Raw genomic sequence first — 18931 nt, forward strand, 5'->3', positions numbered from 1 at the left:
CACACACACACACACACACACACACACACACACACACACACACACACACTATGACCACACAAAGATTGGCTGAGCTGTAATAACTCAGACATGCACACGCAAATTGTCCTGTCCAACTGAGGACTTTGACTTCCATTCATTTTAATCAAACACATTTATGCATATGCTGAAAAAACTACATTTTGCAAGTGCAGTGTTTCTGTTAAATAAGAAACGCAGTTTGAAATCAAACAGGAATAAGTTTGTCTAAGCGACAAGTTCTAAAAAAAGTAATGCCGCCCTGTGATTCTCCAACTACTTCCTGTCGTCATCTTCTTCGTGATTTGCGCCGACGACAACATCCCGTTGTTGATCATGTGACTCGTGTGATGAGGAAAAAATGGTTTCTGTTGCAGTTTTGCTAAATGAACCAATTTTGATACGGCCAAAACAAACAAAAAGCCCCCAAAACAACAACAACAAAAAAAACTCCCAACTCATTCAAAACTTTTTATCAAAAAATTAGTTTTTTTAAATTGGCACGTTCCCGTTAAGCGAGTTAATTCGCGAAATGTCAAATTGCAGAATTATACGGAGAATGGAAACACAGCTGTCGTGTGTGTTGCAGCCACAAGCATCAATGTTTGATAAAGAGTGAAATAGGACCTGGCTTGCATGCAAACGCTGTGTGTGGTGGGAAACCATCAGCGTTTATCACCCTAAAAGGCATGACGGAGTGGGGGACGCTTTGCTGCAGCAGGAACAGAGAGGCTAGTGAAGGTTGATGAGAAGAACCCTGAAGACCTGAGACTGTGGCAGATGTTTTACCTTTCAACATCTGGCCTGTCAGATGAGATCAAAACTAAACCTTTTGGCCTACATGCAAAAGTGTGGCAGGAAACCAAACACTGCACATCAGCCTTAACACACTGGAACATGGTATCGGCGGCAAGATGGATTGTTTTTGGGGGTTTTTCTTCGGAAAGAATAGAGCTAAGTACAGGGTAATTCTTGAAGAAAGTATGTTAGAGGATACAAAAGACTTGAGTTGGAGTTTCATCTTCCGGCAGGAGAAAGATCCTAAAACATACCCCCAACAGAACGCTCTAGTAAAACTGTTTAGATCAGGGCTTTTCCACAACACGAAGAAAAAAAAACAAACTGCAACATTTAGCCAACTTCACCACACCTATAATCAGTTTATTCAACCAGCCACCGGGGGCGCTGTTATAAAAGTGCTGGCGTTGAATAACGGAGAGGAGCGGTTTGTGTTTAATATCCCAAACCTTGATGTTGTTCATTTTACCACTAGGACCTGTCTTTAGGCCCCGTTTTGTTTTTGTTTGCATAAATTAAATGTAAATGTTTTACCGTTGCTTAATAGCAACTTAATAGTTGCCCAACCCCAAGCAACGGTAAAACATTTACAGAAATAATAGCAGTAATATCGTCAGACAGGACACGGTTGTCAATTTGCTCTCTAAGGGGGATGCTAGCTCTGCCACACTTTAAACACTCCCCACTCCTCCCCCCGGTTCTGATGACGGCATATTTGAGTGTTAGGATGGCCCAGTCAAAGTAAAGACCTATGTCCAATTGAGAATCTGTGGTTACGATTTGAATCTAACTGAGTTTTGGCTGTTTTGCAAAAGCTAGTTCAGACATATCCCAAAAGACTCACAGCTTTGACTGCAGTAAGGTTCCTCAAAGTATTCACTCACAACTTCCAGATTTAAACAACAAGCAGGTCAGGAATAAAGTTGTGGAGATGTAAGACTTGGGTTATAAAACAATGTTCCAAAATGTAAACTTTTCACATGCTACTGTTCAAACTGTCAAGCAGAACAATCCCAAGTTATGAAGTCAAGTTCAGTATCCTGAGAGTACTGAGACGGTTGGGTATTGTTTACGGTGAATCATGCCAAACAGTAAAGTAGATGTAGTGTGACAAAATATGCAGTTTACTTTGCATTACTTTGTAAGAATTGGTCATAAGGTCAGTTACCTTGCTGCTCAATTCTGACGTTTATCACTGGGTAAAGACTCTTCTGTTCTCAGAACTCTGCTTCTCAAGACAGACCTGTCGAAGCCAAAGGTACTCGACATGACAGCTGCTCTCCTGAATCACCAGAGCCACACTTTCACACGTTAGATGAACAAAACAAACACCAGACCGACCACACAAAAAGCAGATAAATGCAGAAAGAAAGAGAGCGTGAAAGAGTACAGGATGCTCTCTGTGGTCTTTCTGTCCTCCTGTGTTCTCTCCTATCGCCGCAGAGAGGTTGAGGGGGCCTGTTGTCATGACAGCTGTTGTTATGGCAGTAGGACGAGCTAATAAACAAGAGCAAGACACTGCCAGCCATCCATCCATCCATTCATCCATCCATCCAGTGTGGCGACGATGCCGTGGAAACCGCTGACAGGATGCGGCAAAGATATGAGATGCTGAAAGTTTTTATTTTTCCTTGAAATTTGTTCCCTTTTATCTGCACTCTAAGGAAACTGAACAACCTTGAGACGATTAAACAGGAGGGGTCAGGCCAAAGCGTGGACACTTTAGAAGTGCCCAAACTGTATAGAATTGGAGACATCTTTACATGTTGGTATTGCAGAGTGCCTTGTGATGACTATTCATCAGCTGTCTTTCACTTAGCCAACATCGGGTTACGTCTGGCACAAAAGTTAACGGCCAACTGCTATAGCAGCTGCAACAGTCAACTACCATGCCAGTCACAACTCTATACATCTACATTCATTTACACCTGAAACTGCCTGGTATAAGAACAGTTATTTTTTGAGTGCGCGAATGACAGCCTCATGCCTGTTCAAGCCAGAAAAACAAAAGAAAACACGGTTTCGTTAGTAGTGCGCTCCTATATGCATACCCACTTTTTGCATCAAGAGGTAACGGGTCCAAACCGTTACCCCTTGATGGCCAGGAGGCCACCCCATGCTTCAACCCCAAGCGAGAACCTCCATTTTACGGCCTCAACATGTAGGAGGCCACTGTGACGTTGCTCCCTCTCCATCAATTTATTACTAAACTTGCGCGTTGAGGTGACAATCGTGTTTAATTTCGTGATAGGCTTGCTCTGGCGACACAATAAAGTTGAAAAATGTTCAAATTTTGTAGCTTCGCTGCTGTCGCTATGGCGTCTCGTGCGTTGGGTTCAACCGAAATGGCGGAATACTAGTCGCGTTTCCGTTGCAAATGTTAAAAAAATTGTCATCTATATTCTGTTAAAAAACACACACAATTTCTCAATTAAATAAGGAATTAAATTAAAACAAACACTTACCTGAGATATATTCATAATTCGGCGCACGCACTCATGATCAGCGATCAGATCTCTGTCTTATTCAGCCGTTGGAGCGACCAACGTCTTATACTTGGCAGCGGTTAGGTATGCGACATTTGAAGGAAAACGACATTTCATAAAAGCAATGGATTCAACACGTTCAAATAACTTTTTTTTAACCACGCAATGCTGTGAGAGCTCTAGAATAAGTTTCTCGTTGTTCCCCCACCTCCAAAAAAATAAAACATAAAACCAAATTATCCTCCAACTACTTCCGGTCATCTTCTTCGCCAGCAGTAACATCCGGCTGTTGATCATGTAATTTGTGTGATGTGGAAAAAGTGTTTCGATATGGCTGAAAATGGTTTTTCAATAAAATACATTTTTAATTGAAAAAAAAACATTCGTTTTTCTTAAATTTTCTTGTTTCCATTAAGCGTATTTATTTTCATAATTTCAATTTGCACATTTCTGTGGTTCTGACCTGTGTATCGTACCCAAAAGAATGAGACCCCAGACAAGTTGCTGAAGTGAGCGTGGCTGGAATCAACCATGAGATGTGTTGAGGACTGTTGTTCTTAGAGGAAGGTTAAATAAGAGTTGGTGTTTCTCTGCATCGAATCAGTTCAGTTAGTTCACGAATCTGATCAGGACTCCACCTAGGTCTCTCCCTTTGGAGGTTTTACATGGACGTCCCACTATGAGGAAAGATTGGATGCCTATCTAGCCTGGGAAGACCCTGGGACCTCTTGGAATGATGGGCTCAACACACTGGGCTAGAGGAACGACAGATACAGGCGACACTAGCTTAACCACATGAGGGTCAGAACATGGATTTAGAGCTTGGCACTTTACCACAACAGACTGGAGCAGACATCATGATGCGTCAATGCCTCTGCGTTGAGGGTCAGTCTCGGCATAATTTTTTTCCGGTTGAAAGCCATGGCGTCCAGTTGTTTGGACAATGGCAACGTTACTAGATAGGTAGGTTTCTTCCAGAGACTAAACCTACAGTTGGAAATTCACCTTTATTAGGCTGGTAGGATTAGAGATTGTGCAAATGCCCGTTTTCATTGTGTAAATGAAAAATAAATAAAAGCATATCAACATTTTTAATCAACTTTGAACTTATGATTACATTAGTTTGTGGGTATCTAAAATAAGGGGGGAAAAAAACAGCCACTTTATCAGCGAATTATGTTTAGTAAAAGAACAAAAAATAATAATACAAATCATTGAACTAAAAATATAACTCCTGAAGGGGAGCTGAAATGAAACCTCCCAAAGGAGTTCATAACTGAGAAGAAGCTGGTCTTGTGGTTGACCAGAGGCACGTTACGCTCTTTTGGACACGTAGAGCTCCAATCAGTCATCAGTCTGTCACGGCGTCCTTCGTGTCTTTCAGCTGCTGCTGCTGTTGTTGCTCTCCTTGTTCCCACCCTCGATCTGTGGTTCCAGTGATCCGTTTTCATCACCGTTGTCCAACTCTCCCTCTTGTTCCGCCGCCGCTGCGGCAGCTGTGGCCGCTGCCTCCTCCTTGGCTCCGTCCCTGCTCTTCTGCCCCAGGCCCTGCTTGTCTCTGAACACCTCCACGCCCAGCAATCGCAGGTAGTGGAAGCGCTCGTTGCGGGGGACGAAGGCTCGGATGGACGTCTTTCCCCTCCAGCCGCACAGCTGGATGGGACACTGAGGCTCAGAGGGGTTGCTGCCGAACAGAAAAGGACAGGGTTAGAGGGGGTATGAGCGCCACAAACCACGACTTCACTTTGAACATACGTTTTGTAAAGACGAAGATTTAGACGGCTTACTTTGGGTTTGGGATGTACTTCAACACTATGCTGCCCATTCCTGCGGAGAAAGACGGTTACGTAACAATGATTAATGACTACAAAGCGATAGAGGATCATTTCAGAGTCTATTTCTATACCTGCATGAGGAGTTCTAACCAGGCTCGCTACTTTTAATTAGAACCTGAGGACCTTATGCCGCGTCAGCGGGTTTTTTTTTTTTGTGAGGAGGACGGAAGAGGAACACGTTGTATTTTAGAAGCAGCTAGTAGGTACGGCGTGAACTTGGCAGAGCGTACCCATTTGCTTGGCCTGAGCGTGCGCGTCGTCCTCCAGCTTGCTGAGGAAGGGATTCTCCTGCGTCAGCAGCACTTTGATGTCCTCCACGCTCACTCTGATTATCCTGGAGCGAATGTACGGCTGAAGGGTGTAGATACCCTGAGAAGGTCAAAGGTGGATAGTGAAGTCAATCAGGGTTCGGACACTTTTCACCAAGGTAAAATTCAAGCACTTTTTGAGGTACATTTTCAAACTTGGAACTAAATGTTATGTTTTGAAACGTCTCTCACACACACACATTTAAAATAAAAAAAATAAAAAAAAACACAGTCTGATAAGAGAGGTTGTGAAGAAATTCATTCAACTGGATCTAAAGACGAACGATAATGAGACGGTCTGAATATTTTGGTAAAGTCGTTTGATACTAAGACAGCATTCAAGGTCAAGTTCCAAATCTAAATTAATGATAAAATATCTGAATATATGACCTAATCAGTATTTAACACCAAATCAAAAGAGAAGTCTGAGAATTTAGCTCAAAATGCAGAATAAGAGATTCATAGAAAACACTACTATAATAGGTTTATATGCTTCAAATGTGGAAAAACTTTAAGCTAATTATTTGAAACAATTACTGCAGTTCTTATTTTGTCATTAAGACGGTGCGTGTTTCTGTTCACTACTATATGACATCAGTTATTACCGTTATCCATAGTTTACATAGCTTCATCTTGGTAGGGAAGCACAGTGCAAAGCATATGTTGTACTTTATTACAAAACTGTACAGTTTCCAGGACTTGATAAAGAAACCAAGCACTTTCCAAACCTCAAAAAGACCTCAGTGAAGTTCAAGCTTTTTCAACATTTCAAGCACTCTTACAAGCCTTGTAAACTGGGTTTCGACAAAACATAAATGAATGTGGGTTCAGTTTTCTGGAAAGCTGGTTATTTAGGCTCAGATCAATGAATCATTTTCACTCTGGAAAAAGTTGAAAGTTCTTTGAAAACACTGGTGGGTCACCGTGGAAATTTGACAAGGGTAATTGCAACTTGCCAACGAATGGCCTCTATAAAAAGCACTCTGTGTGTGTGCGTGTGTGTGTGTGCCTGTGTTTACCTCCTGAGCCAGCCTGAAGGCACAGCCAAACTCCTCTCCATCGCTGTTGCGAGACCACACCTTCACCCCGGTGTTAATGACCTGAGAAGAAAAGCAAAACAGAGATGAGTGAGGCCGACACAAAACCACCACAGAGGTGTTGCACAAACGGATTACATAATAAGACAAGTTGTTCATTTTATTACATTGCATTAAGCTACTATGGGAAAAGTCCAAAAAAAAATCTTTATTTTGTAATGAACTTCAATCTTAAATGATACATCTCAAAAATCCACTTCCCAATTTAAAGACAGATAGGTGGAACAACTGCAGCAACAAATGAGACTCTTTTAGTTTCTAGGCTCTTCACTGGTCACATTGGGTTCTACAAGAGATCAGAACCACAAGTAGATGGATGTGTGTTGTGGCAGTGATGAGAGCACTGATAATGGTGGACGTACTCTGATCGTGCAAACTAACAGCAGGATTTATGCAGATGTAAATTTCAATGGATCAAGAAAACAGGAAGACAGACATGAACGGATCGGAAAAATGAGCAAAGACGTCAATTGAAAAACGAACAGAAAGAAAGACAGAAAATGAAAGCTGAGCAGAAAGACAAAGACACACATCAATTGAAAAAACAATCTATCGTTTTTCTGCTACATACAAACCAACCTCAGAGCTACTAAGAAGTATTTAGGATGTTCAGGGGAAAGAAAAGCCGCGTCATAATATGAATAGTGAGGAGTTCTCTCTTTCTCCCTCTCTGAATCTGTATTCATCTGCAAAACACACACACCAACCTGAGCAGGTGTTACAGGGTAGAGAACCAGAGGGATTTGGGACAGAAGAGGGTCCCATCTGTTTGTGCTGCTTTAGTCACAAAGACACACACTCACACACACCCGGAGCGACACACTGAGCAAAAGGCCAAAGTGACGCATCGCTGCGATAAAACAGCTTAGTGCACAACAGAGCGGATCAATACCAGATATATTTTTTCTCCTAGAATGAGCCGCTAATGCATCAGGCTTTTAATGTCTCCCTCATCATAATATAACTCAACTTATACAGACAAAAACAAAAAGACAAAGACACAGCTGCCTGGAGGAGGGAGCAGAGAGAGAGAAAGAGAAAACACACACCTTCATGCGCTCGCTGTTGTTGAGCAGAACGTTGCGCAGCTCTTTGGACACCATGTACAGGTGTCTCTTCTTGCCCTCGTGAGTCCTGGTGAGAACGTTGAGCTTGGGGAAGTCAGAAGACAGATTGTAGAACGATCTGAGGAAGACGAGAGGGGGCTCAGCATGTTTTACCGACATGCTAACACCATTTCTACCCAGAATCTAAAGAGTTGCTCACTGTATGGAGGTGAAGACTGGGTCCTCCTCAGTCAGGAACACAAACGGGTCTTCTTTATAGCCAAACAGCCTCTGCTTTTTAGATGGTGGAGGTCTGAGAGACACAAAGACAATTGTTCTAATAGTTCCTCAGATATAAAATTAATAAAGCTTATTAATCAATCTACAACCAATAGCTAGAGAAGCTGCGGGACAAACATCAGTGACCAGAAGTCTTCATCAAAAAGACATTGTAGGGACTTCTGGTAGAGCCAAAAAAAGTATCAAAAATACATCGTAGAGCGCTCTGGTAGTGCCACAAAAAAAGTATCATAGAGACACTATAGGGAGTTCTAGTAATGTCAAAAACATCAAAAAGACATGGTAGGGAGTTCTGGTAGAGCAAAAGAATTTATATATTTTGGCGGTTTTACTTTTATTTCTTAGAAAACTGTGCCTTAGTTTCTTGCAATTGTTCCTTTTATACTGGATTTCCAAACAATACACTTCAATTTAACAATTTTTTATTGTTTTCTTAAAACTGGATGAACATAAATGTGGGCAATGAAAAAAAAAAATCAAAATGCTTACACTTCTGACATATCCTCATGGGTTTTAGCTTTATTTTGACACCAAGATTATACATATAGAGTTAGTAATTGCTGATAAAAAAAAAAAAAAACTCAATTAGATTTGGGTTTGTCATTTTATCAGAGTGGACATCTCTCTCTTGGTTATTGGCTAAACGGGACTCACCCACACACAGCATCTTGTTTACCAGCAGCCTCCTGAGCCAGAGGAGCTCCTGCGGTTTGCGTCTCCCCGTCTCCTCTGCCTCCTGGGCCGACATCCTCCGTCTCCTCCGCTGAGCCTTCGGGGAGAAGACGGGGGACGTCTGCTGCCAGCGAGCCTCCGGTTTGGGTCGGAGCGCTCTTCCTCAGCTACAGGCGAGGCAAGAAAAAATAAAAATGAACAGAAAGGAAACCTGGCTGAGGTTAGCGGGCGCGTTATGTAGTTGTTGTCGTGTGTGTGTGTGTATTTGTGGGGTTTTGTTTAGGATCAACGGATGTTTGTCTGAAGCACCTTGGGGTGTCTTTTGTTCCACGGCATGGGGGCTTTCTTCACCAGCACGGCCACAAAGAAGCCTCCGGTATTCTGGTGATGAGGCAGAATCCTCATGCTGACAATAAAACAGAGAAACATCACTCTCAACTGTGACTGTTAGAGCGCCACCTGCTGGCAGAAATCTACGACGTCCGTAAACCGGTCTGACAAAAGAAGCTTTGAAAATGTGAGGCAACAGCTCCCTCTAACGGTCTAAATCTGATAAATCTTCAAGCAATAAATACAATTACTTTCATTTGCTCAAAGGGATTTAAGTCATACAACAAAAACAAAACAAGCAAGGTTCGGCAAGTTTTCCAATCTGAAATATAATTGATTTTATGATATTCTAAAACAAGAGGTAACACTATTTATTTATAGGTTTTTAGAATACGGCCATCTCCATATTTGAGAATAAAACATGTTCACATCACTTTGGAGTTGTTGTTTTTTTGCTTAGACACCCTGACTTTGTTTTTGTAATTTTATCCACTGTTTGTTCAGTGAGAGTATCAATAAATGTGAAAATATCACTAAAAGCAGTTGCTGTGTGCCATTACCCAAAAAGGCAGTAATAGTTCTTATGTTTATTGTCATTACAACAAAACCAAGTCCATATTGTCCACCTCTAATCTATTGCCACACCATGATTGTTCATGTTTTTATGAAACCATCACTATTATAGAGAGTCGAATCAATCTTTTTGCACCTTTTGTAAGCCTCATGTTCAACATGGCAAGGCAACATTTGGGGGGAATAACTTTGTTCAATTACAGCCAGAGAAAACTTGGCATCTAATTAAAGAATCTTAAGTTTTAGTGTTTTTTTTTATGAAGTTGCATTTTAAAGCGTTCGGCACCTTGTAGCAGAAGGCTAACGCTTTGCAACAGGCTGCAGCAAAAACACGGAGCAGACTCCGAGTTTTTGCTAGGTTCCAGTGAACCGTACGCAAGCGTGTGAACTGGTACCATCGCTCCAGATGCAACCCGGCCAGCTTCTCCGGATCTTTGGGTGGAAACATGGTGGGACGGATCTGAGTGTGGCGGCTGTTTGGAACCTTAGACCAATCGGAGAACCACTGGCCATCCTTGGTCATCAGCTACAGAACAAAAACAAGATATAGTTCATTCTTAACTTTGAAAGTTAAATTCTTAAATAAAAAATAATAATGATAATTCAGATACACTTCGCAGTACCTTCCAGGAAGTAACCCCGGGCATCCACTTGAGTCCTGGCAGGTCGGCGGATGCGTCCGCCAGCTCCAGCGCTCCTGCCGTGACGAGAAGTTTCAGGTTTGGTTGTTTTTTGTTTTTAGGGATATAAAAACTATAAAAACTTCTCTAAACATGTGAAAAGTGTCTGTTACCTTCACTCTTCTCCAGCAGTGCCGCTATGACGGCTTCGTCCTCTATGGGGTTGAGAGAACATGTGGAGTACACCATCCTCCCCCCTACGGCCAGCTGCTCAATGCCACGCACTGCAATGCGCAGCTGCAGCCTACAAAACACACACACACACACAGGTAACGCACTGGTGCCAACTTTGGAAATCAGTACCACACCAACGGGTCTTTCCTCTTCTACTTCAGCTTTGTCTTCCTTGAGAAAACGTCCGACTCACCCGTGGAGGTGCAGGCTGTTGCTGGTCGTCCATTTCTTCCACACGTCTATGTTCTTCCTCATGGTTCCATCTCCGCTGCGGAACACAGGGCAGAACCCGTCAACACATCGACCTGTACAACCAAAACCTCCAGACAGTTCGGGTTTCGGCAGACTGATGAGTTCGTGTCTGGTTTCCTTCCTGCCCCTGTTGAGTTTGGCAGCGTCCCTCTTGGCTCCGCTCTGGAGCCGACCAAACTCAGACAGCTCTGCTAACTACTGCAGTTTGGTTTTGGCTAAAGGATCTGACATATCTTAAAAAAAAAGAAGGAAAATTACTTTGGAAATACCTGAATGGAGAATGAGCCTTGTCTCCATTAACACAAAAATTATCTATTTATTTTTCCTGAAGAGTAAACTTCATTGTGATGCTCCCTTTCTTTTGTTTTCTGGAAGAAATGAGTAATTTTTAAACACTTTTCTGAGCTCAACACCTAGCAAAAAACACTTGCATTACAAACATGCGCAGAACGCTGTAGATATTCCAGCGAAATTCGAAAAAATATGATTTTGCGATGGTGCCGTTTCATCACAATTAAAAATCACACATGAATAAGTTTTTTCGTGTGAGAAGTCATTAAAAAACATCCCGCGTCAGGATGCTTATACCACTTTCCGTCTTCTTCTAGCAATATCTGGCTGCTGATTGTGTGACTCACATGATGCGTAAATGGTGGTTCCATCGCGATACAGCCAAAAAAAAAAAAAAAACTAAGAACACCTTTTTGTGTAAAATATGAGATTTTTCAAAATTTGCAAATTTATTTTCGTAATTTCCTATTTTCCAATATGGTCAACTGAAGCTCAATTAATAATTTTTATTTTTTACCTATGACAGACCATTCTTGTGGGATTAAGTGGAATGAATGTGTGCGGCTGCTCATTGGCAACACACAGATGCAAAAAAATAAAACAGTGAGCACTCTTGCTAAAACGATCCTCTAAGGGGAATCGAGTTTTCCAGGAAAAGGAAGACAGATTCCTTTTCCTGTTTTAGCTAGCAGGAAAAGGGATAAGTAGGTTGTTACTGAATGACCAAATTATTCTCCAAGATGGTGACTTTTTGGATTCAACACATCTGAAATCTTGGCTTTAAGAGAACAAATAACCCAAAGCTGAACACAACGCTAAGGCAGATCGCTCAAGCAAAGTCAGGATACAAAGCACTGATGCAAATGTGGGTGCTGAATGTGAGCAACCCTTTTTTCCCCCCTTTTCTTATCTTGTTGTGTCTCCTGTGTTTGTACAAAACCCCCGCTCTTGTCCACAGTTTACAGCTTATCGTAAAACACCTAAAACTCCAGCCGGACGCGTCCTCTGACCTGCAGGGAACATCGCACAGGACTCGGTCGTAGAACAAGATGTCCTTCCCGCCGTCGGAGTCGATCTGCAGCATGGGGATGCAGGAGGCGTCGTGGTTCACCACCATGATGCACGGACTGTTGAGGCGCTTGGCCTGGTGCACCAGCAGGTAGCAGCGTTTGTTGTCCACGTCGTTGGCAATCACGAAACCCTCTGAGCGGCCGAGACGGAGGTTTAAATGCTAGTTGGAACATGTAGTGGGAACTGATTTTTTCTTCTTTTTTTTTTTAACAACTGCATTCACCTGGAAACGGCACGTCCATGTCGGAGTGAAGCATCTCGATCAGCTGAGCCGTCTTTGAACCGGGAGCGGCGCACATGTCCAGGATCTGCACAGGGAAGCGTTTAGAAATACAGCTGAATAACTTCAACATGGATGAAAACAAGAGAAAAACAACTTTTCTCTCTATTCAGTATTAGAAATGAATATTTGTTTACCTTGTGGTGGGATTCAATTTTCAGGAGTAGAGGAGGGATCATGCTGACAGCTTCCTGTCTGCTGATGTTACCCTGCAAAGAAACATTAACCAAAGTTCTGAGGGGTGTTCAAGTGATGCGGACTTTAATGAAATGTTTTAATTAACAGGGGGAAGGAAAAAAATAAAACGTACAGATTCAGTCTCGCTGATCAGGAACTGATGAAACTTCTCCAGCAGGGGAGACTTCCTAATGAGCTTCCTGCTCATGTTGGTGTGCCAGGCCTGCTCATCGGGATACCTGGAGAGAAGAGCTTAGGCTTATCACAGGTTAAATCTGTAAAATCTTTATTTACTGTAGATTTTATAGGTTAAATCTCTCAAATCTGTAATAAATACAGAGTATACAGGTAATGAATAAAGGTTAAATCTGTAATAAATATAGATTTCACAGGTAAATACACATTTTACCTGTAATCAATTGATTAATGAATACAGATTTAACCTGTAAAATCTGTGTTTATTACAGATTTTACAAGTTAAATCTGTAAAAATCTGATGTGCAGATTTAACAAATCTGTAAAAACATGCAGATTTTTCAGATTTAACCTGTATTTGTTACAGGTTAAATCTGCAATAAACACAGGTCTAACCTGTATTTAAATATAGGCCAATTACTATTTTTACGGGTTAAATGTGTAAAATCTGATTTACAGACTTAATAAATCTGTCATAAATACAAATTTAACTTGTAAAATCTAATTCACAGCTTTTACAGGATTTTTTTTAAAAGACTTACCAGCTGAGAGGTTGCGGGGCTTCAATCTTCTGGCTGTCAATTTCCAGCTCCTGAATATCTTTGAAGTACTTTTCCTTCAGACAGTGGAGGATCTCCTTAGCATGACTGAACATGGTAGGAAAAAGAAACATAATTATTTGTTGTTACTTTTGCAGGAGGTTGACCTTAAGTTGACCTCAGCTGCATGCTGCTCACCTCTTGTATCCGGTGATGCGGATGGTTGCGGGCAGCGGCTCCCTCATGGCTTCCATGAACTGGTCAAACTCTCCCTCTGGGATCAGCCCTTGTTCCTTGTAGTAGTCCTCAAACAGCTTGTTCTCCTTGATGATGTCCGCATAGCCTGCTCCCCAGCCCTGGAAAATATGGACGCCCGTTTATGAGCTGAGGGAAAAGCTCTGAATAGTGCATGAAACCATGCAGGGTTTTTAAATACAACTGCTTAAAAAATGTGCATTAAACTTGATGACATATATGACGTTTGACGTGTCAGATTTGTCTTTCAAGCCTACTTTAAACCTTTAAACTGCTTGGCAAGTCTTTAAAGACTAAATTATTGTCTCCAATGTCTCGTGTAGATATTAAAAAGAAGAAGTTTTAACTGTAGGCCTTAAATTAAAGAAGAAAACCACGTTTGCAGAGTGAGAAACTGTCCACACACATAGCAAATATAAAGCAAACTTTCCACTTTTGCTGCTCAGTCCTTGCAGCAAGTTTAGCTAACCCTGCTAACCACAAACATCTCTACTGTTCACTGAAGCGGCGTAGTTTTACTTTAAACGCCGTTAAATCGTTCCTGACTGAGCCAAACACATTAGCGGGATTTGCTACAGCAGAAGTGCGACTCTCTTACAGCGTTGTCTCTGTCGTCTCTGCTAGCATTCTGGTTTTTCTGCCTCTGTCGGCTTCTTTTCCCCATGCTGGACCAGCAGTGAACTCTGGAGAAAAGTCTACGCAACGACGTGGAAGTCAGGGCGCACGGAAAGGAGGCTTGAAACTCGGCAAAACAAATCTTCAACCAGCAGCCTTTGGGAAGAGATGTGTTGCTCTGCTGGGTATCACCAATGGAACGTGTTGCCTGTGTGACGCACGTGAATCAGGACCCATTCGAGGTAGCCATAATATTTGCCAGGTGTAATAGGACACGCCTCCAGGGCACTGGGGCCGTTTATATGCCTAAAAAATGTGTTTATATTTATAAGTAAGCCGGTGTGTCCCGAGTTTTAGGTAAAGCTTAATACTACTACTACTACTACTACTACTACTACTAATACTACCACTACTACCACTACTACTACTACTACTACTACTATTACCACTGCTACTACTACCACTACTACTACCACTACTACTACTACTACTACTACTACTACTACTACTACTACTACTAATAATAATAATAATAATAATAATAATAATAATAATAATAATACCTACAACTAAATAAATTAAATGTATTATTATTATCCATCCATCCATTTTCTTACACCCTTGTCCCTAGTGGGGTCGGGAGTTGTTTTTTTTTCAGGGGTAAATAATAGCTTTAGTCAGATTCCATTTTCGTGCTTTTCCTTCCACCAAAAAATGAAGATCTAAATAATTTTTTTTTTTTACTTTTTGTGATCACATTTAGTAGTATGACATATTTTGTCATTGTTGGAGGCGAGCTTGCCCCTCACAATATGGTGACCGCGTTGACGTACTGCTTCTCCTGTGAAACTAAGCCTCTGGCTCGTAGGTGGCTCTGATAGGTGGGCTTTTAAGAAACACTTTTGTCTGATTGGCTAATTATTCATGCTTATCCACAACGGATAACTTAGAACTTTCGTGTTAAAGTGCTATAAACGTACACAGCAACAATAAAATCACGTTAAGCTAATTTCATAATGGAAACATAAATAGTTGGCAGGCTTAGACAGCATTTAAATAAATAATTATTGAATATTCATGGCATGATATGGGCCATATTTTCTAGTTGAGTAACGTCAATGCAAAACTGAGTTTTGTGATTGGTCAACAGCATCTAACTATGGTTCGAAATGTGATTGGTTCGAGGCGGTCCCTCTCGTGAGCTCAGTCGGCATTGCGTTTTCTGCGTGACAGCAAGTAAGCCAGTTAAACAGGAGCTGCAGTATCATACATTTTGACCCGGTATCGTTCAGCTTTCCGTTGCTATGGACGTCTTCCTGTCCTGGCTGTTCTCCTCGGAGGAGCAGGAGCTGTATATTTTAGACTGCATGGCTTACTTCATGTATTTCATGGCAGCCCTCACATTCGTTAGTTTGCTTTTCCAAAACGTCCCATACGGAAGGTATGCTTCGAGCAAATATGGGTTTCCTGTTAATGTGAAGTTCGCCTGGTTCATTCAGGAGCTGCCCTCCTTATTGTTGCCTCTGTGTTTGGTGTTTTGGACATCTTCCTCTAAAACGTCTCTATTACCCAATCAGCTCCTCATTGCTATGTTCCTCTGCCACTACGTTCAAAGGTAAGTAACCAACAACTTTTACATAAACTTAATCTTTACGTTAGTTGTGTCCTTGTACTTATATTATTACCTACATGTATGGAACTTTGTGTGCTATATAAATGTGCAAGTCTGTAAAATATCTAACACGTCCTTATTATTATTTGTTATTTTTTTGCAGAACCCTTATTTATCCATTTTTAATTCGAGGGGGTAAAGCAACACCGTTCGCCTCATTCGCCCTGGCCTTTGCCTTCTGCATATACAATGGTTACATGCAGGTTCGATACCTGAGTCACTATGCAGAGTACCCTGCAGACTGGGTTACACATCCACGCTTCATCACAGGTGAGGGTTTTCCATCTGATAAGCGAATCTTTCATAGTAACCAATAACAGTAGAATTGGGAGAGTTGAAATTACGAAAATCAATTAATAAAATAGGCCAATTTCGAACAAACTTGATTTAAAAAAAAGTTGTTGCGCTGGGGTAAGGTGGTTTTTCAGTCCTATTGAAATAGATGTATGTTGTAGAACTGCAATGGAAACACTTTTTTTCCGAGTCACGTGGTCAACAACCGGATGTTACTACTCTTGGAAACCAGGAATAGGACGACAGGAAGTAGTTTTTTTTGTCTGTTTTTTTTGGGGGGGCGCAGGGGGGTTTGTACAATGTTCAGCTTGCTCCACCAAAGCTCTCACATTTTTCCAAAGTTCATAAAACGTTGAGTGTCATTCGAACATGTTGAATCCACAGCTCTTCTGTAAAATGACAATTTCCCCAAATGGCTGCCCGTGTAGCTGAGGCCGACTTCTCCTCTGATGGCTGACAGATGGTGAGGGCTAGCACCAAGCATAAAAAAAAGCTTATTCACACTTAATTTTAATTTAATTTAATGGAAACACCGCAATTGTGAAGTTGTGTTTTTTTCTGACATTAGTAAGAATACAAAGATTTGCGCACATTTGTAATGCAAATGACTCGCAAATGTCTTCACATTTTGTCACCTTACAACTTGAATGTGTTTTAATGTGACAGATAGACCAACACAAAGTAGTGTCCGTTATCCAAGTGGAAGGTAAATGGGTTTTTAAAAATAAGACTCTGTAAAAATGTGCCCTGCAATCCCATCATCATTAACTCATTCTCCCTATCTGTACTATTTACATTCTCCAAGGCTGAATCTTCTGCACTATCTAGACACAGACGCGTCCCCCTCAGGGAGCGGTCGGATAAGGGAGGCTAGAAAACATTTGCGTCATCAACAAAACTGGTCACAGTGACCTCTGAAGATCGAGGATGTTCTCTGCCCAACCTGGCAACCCTAAGCGGTGGAAAATTTCGTCAAGGATAACACGAGAACAGCAATGAAGGAAACCGTACGACCCTACTGTTGATCGTCGATTGATAATATCTGCTGACAGAGCTTTGGGTCCGTCTCCAGGTTCTGCTCTTTGGCTGATCGGCTGGCTGATGAACATCCACTCTGACCACATCCTGAGGAACCTGAGGAAACCCGGCGAGACGGGTTACAAGATCCCTCGAGGTAAAGTGTTTTCTCTCAGCAGATCCATGCAGAAGTGTTTTCCTACCGTCACACTGTCTAGAAACCGCAGCTCTTCAGGTCTTCTACCGTTTGCTCTTAATACCTTTGGATAAAATGGTAAAGAATCACCAAACCTGATGCTAAAATGTCTTCACAACATTTTGTAGTATTTATAGTAACACCAATAGAAGTGACAACTAAGTATTAGCAACTTCTTTTGGAAAATTATTTAGGCACGTCACTGCAGACAAATTTAGTCGTCATATCTTCATATTTTACTGATGCTGTAAAGAGCCAGGCAGTATAGAAAATAGTATAAATAAATACTCAGACAGTTTTAAGGTTTTCAGATATTAATAGGAATTTGTAGTTGCTGTGGTGAATGAAAAATTATTTTAAGAAACACAATAAATGCATTTGTCTATTGTATATAATAAGAAATGCAGGTTTTAGCTGTGTTGTGCCTCCAACTATGAGTCACATTATTTTGTAGATATTCTTTGTTATGTGGAAAACTGTTTTTTTCTTATCATTTTCTGCAAACAAAGAGCCTGTAGAATAAAGTGTATTGATTTTCTCCACTTTAAAACCTGAAAACAGAAGTTAAATTGTGGACCGATGGGGAATATGTCTCAGAAATGATAGTTTTCTCTTTTTCAAAAGCTCGTGTAAGATTTATGGCTCCAAACAAGATTTCTTTATAAGGAAAATGTTTTGTGTAAGTGTGTGTGTGTATTTTATTTTCTGTCCTGTAATGCTGTTTACATCTAATCAAAACAGAATAATATCTCATTACATGTTTTTTCCCAGAGATAGTCAAAATGTTGCTAAGAAACGAGGGCTGCTGGTACATTGCGTTATTTGTGAAAACGGCCGTGAAAATCTCTCCGACGTGTTAAAGCCGATCAGCAAATCATGTCTTTATTACTTTGTTCACTTGAGAGAGCTCAGTTTTATTTGCAGATTACAAACATAGCAGATTAACAAAAGCGACAGCTGACTGATTAGAGTCGCACTTTCCTCAAAGCTACTTTTAACTGGAAGCTATCAAGGCAAGAGGAGGTACCTACAGCGCCTGGAGAGTCTATTTGCTTTAATTGATTTCCTTTTCGTCACATTTAAACTATAAACTTTAATCCGGTTTATTTGTAATTTTATGCAACAAACCATTACAAAGTAGTGGATAATTGTGAAGTGGAAAGAAAATCTGAAAAGTGTGAGTATTTGGGGGAAACCTTGTATCATTTTCCTCACTTCTTTGCGTTGCTCACGTGAAATCCTAAACAGAATCACCGAAGTTTGTGGCTATGAAAACACACTGAAGAATCCAGAAGTTTGAATCATTTTAAATGGGACTGTATTTAACTTCACCGTGTCTGATCATTGCTGCCTTGTATAAATGTTTTTCCTCAGCTCGCGCTCAGTTGGTCTGTGCTGCTTAATCAGGGTGTCCTTAAAAAGTCTTAAATCCATGTATCTAAAATGGAGACATTAAAATGACTTTAAAAGTGTTAAAATAATGTAACTAAAACTTCCAAATATCCTCAAATAAATGTGGTGTCCAACTGATCTACACAACGAAACATATTTCACATTAGTGGTGGAAAACGGCCTCCTTACATCACGAGAGCCGCTGTAAATGTGCAAACAGCCCGGCTCCGTCTTCCAGAACAGCAACCTGGTTAAAGTTGTATATTGTTTTTTTGTTTTTTGTTTTTTAATTCCAAGGCGGTTGTTTTTTGTTTGTTCCGTCCTCTCCTCTCCTCTCCTCTCCTCTCCTCTCCTCTCCTCTCCTCTCC

At 41.2% G+C, this 18931-nt stretch overlaps 2 protein-coding genes across 5 annotated transcripts in view; one reads left to right on the plus strand and one right to left on the minus strand.

The window, feature by feature from the left end:
* Positions 1–4291: 4291 nt before the first annotated feature.
* On the minus strand, positions 4292–14239 carry nsun2 (NOP2/Sun RNA methyltransferase 2). The gene is made up of 19 exons (XM_008421431.2): positions 13976–14239; positions 13321–13478; positions 13126–13230; positions 12522–12627; positions 12349–12420; positions 12155–12239; positions 11871–12063; positions 10511–10585; positions 10257–10387; positions 10087–10160; positions 9859–9989; positions 8870–8966; positions 8543–8727; positions 7809–7901; positions 7592–7727; positions 6465–6545; positions 5368–5506; positions 5090–5129; positions 4292–4986 (listed from the first exon to the last, which is right to left on the minus strand). The coding sequence occupies exons 1-19, from the start codon at positions 14039–14041 to the stop codon at positions 4683–4685; spliced, it is 2271 nt and encodes a 756-aa protein (XP_008419653.1). The 5' UTR covers positions 14042–14239; the 3' UTR covers positions 4292–4682.
* Positions 14240–15152: 913 nt separating this feature from the next.
* Positions 15153–18931, plus strand: part of srd5a1 (steroid-5-alpha-reductase, alpha polypeptide 1 (3-oxo-5 alpha-steroid delta 4-dehydrogenase alpha 1)) — a 5532-nt gene continuing 1753 nt past the window's right edge. For 3 of the 4 annotated variants that reach the window (XM_008421432.2, XM_008421433.1, XM_017307573.1), the window contains exons 1-3: positions 15153–15607; positions 15768–15934; positions 17031–17132. In XM_008421432.2, coding sequence (XP_008419654.1) covers positions 15297–15607; positions 15768–15934; positions 17031–17132 — 580 coding nt within the window. In that variant the 5' untranslated portion in view covers positions 15153–15296. The remainder of the gene's footprint in view (positions 15608–15767; positions 15935–17030; positions 17133–18931) is intronic. The other variant, XM_017307572.1, reaches the window with a different exon arrangement.

The sequence above is a fragment of the Poecilia reticulata genome, linkage group LG11 (assembly GCF_000633615.1).
Source record: "Poecilia reticulata strain Guanapo linkage group LG11, Guppy_female_1.0+MT, whole genome shotgun sequence".
Classification (NCBI taxonomy): Eukaryota; Metazoa; Chordata; class Actinopteri; order Cyprinodontiformes; family Poeciliidae; genus Poecilia; species Poecilia reticulata.

Bases quoted from the DNA above. Each gene is read 5' to 3' on its own strand.
- nsun2 (XM_008421431.2), bottom strand. From the start codon at position 14,041: ATGGGGAAAAGAAGCCGACAGAGGCAGAAAAACCAGAATGCTAGCAGA. The intron at 13,479-13,975 runs GTAAGAGAGTCG...CATATTTTCCAG, and splicing joins GAGACGACAGAGACAACGCT to GGCTGGGGAGCAGGCTATGC. The intron at 7,902-8,542 runs GTGAGTCCCGTT...TGTGTCTCTCAG, and splicing joins AAACAAGATGCTGTGTGTGG to ACCTCCACCATCTAAAAAGC.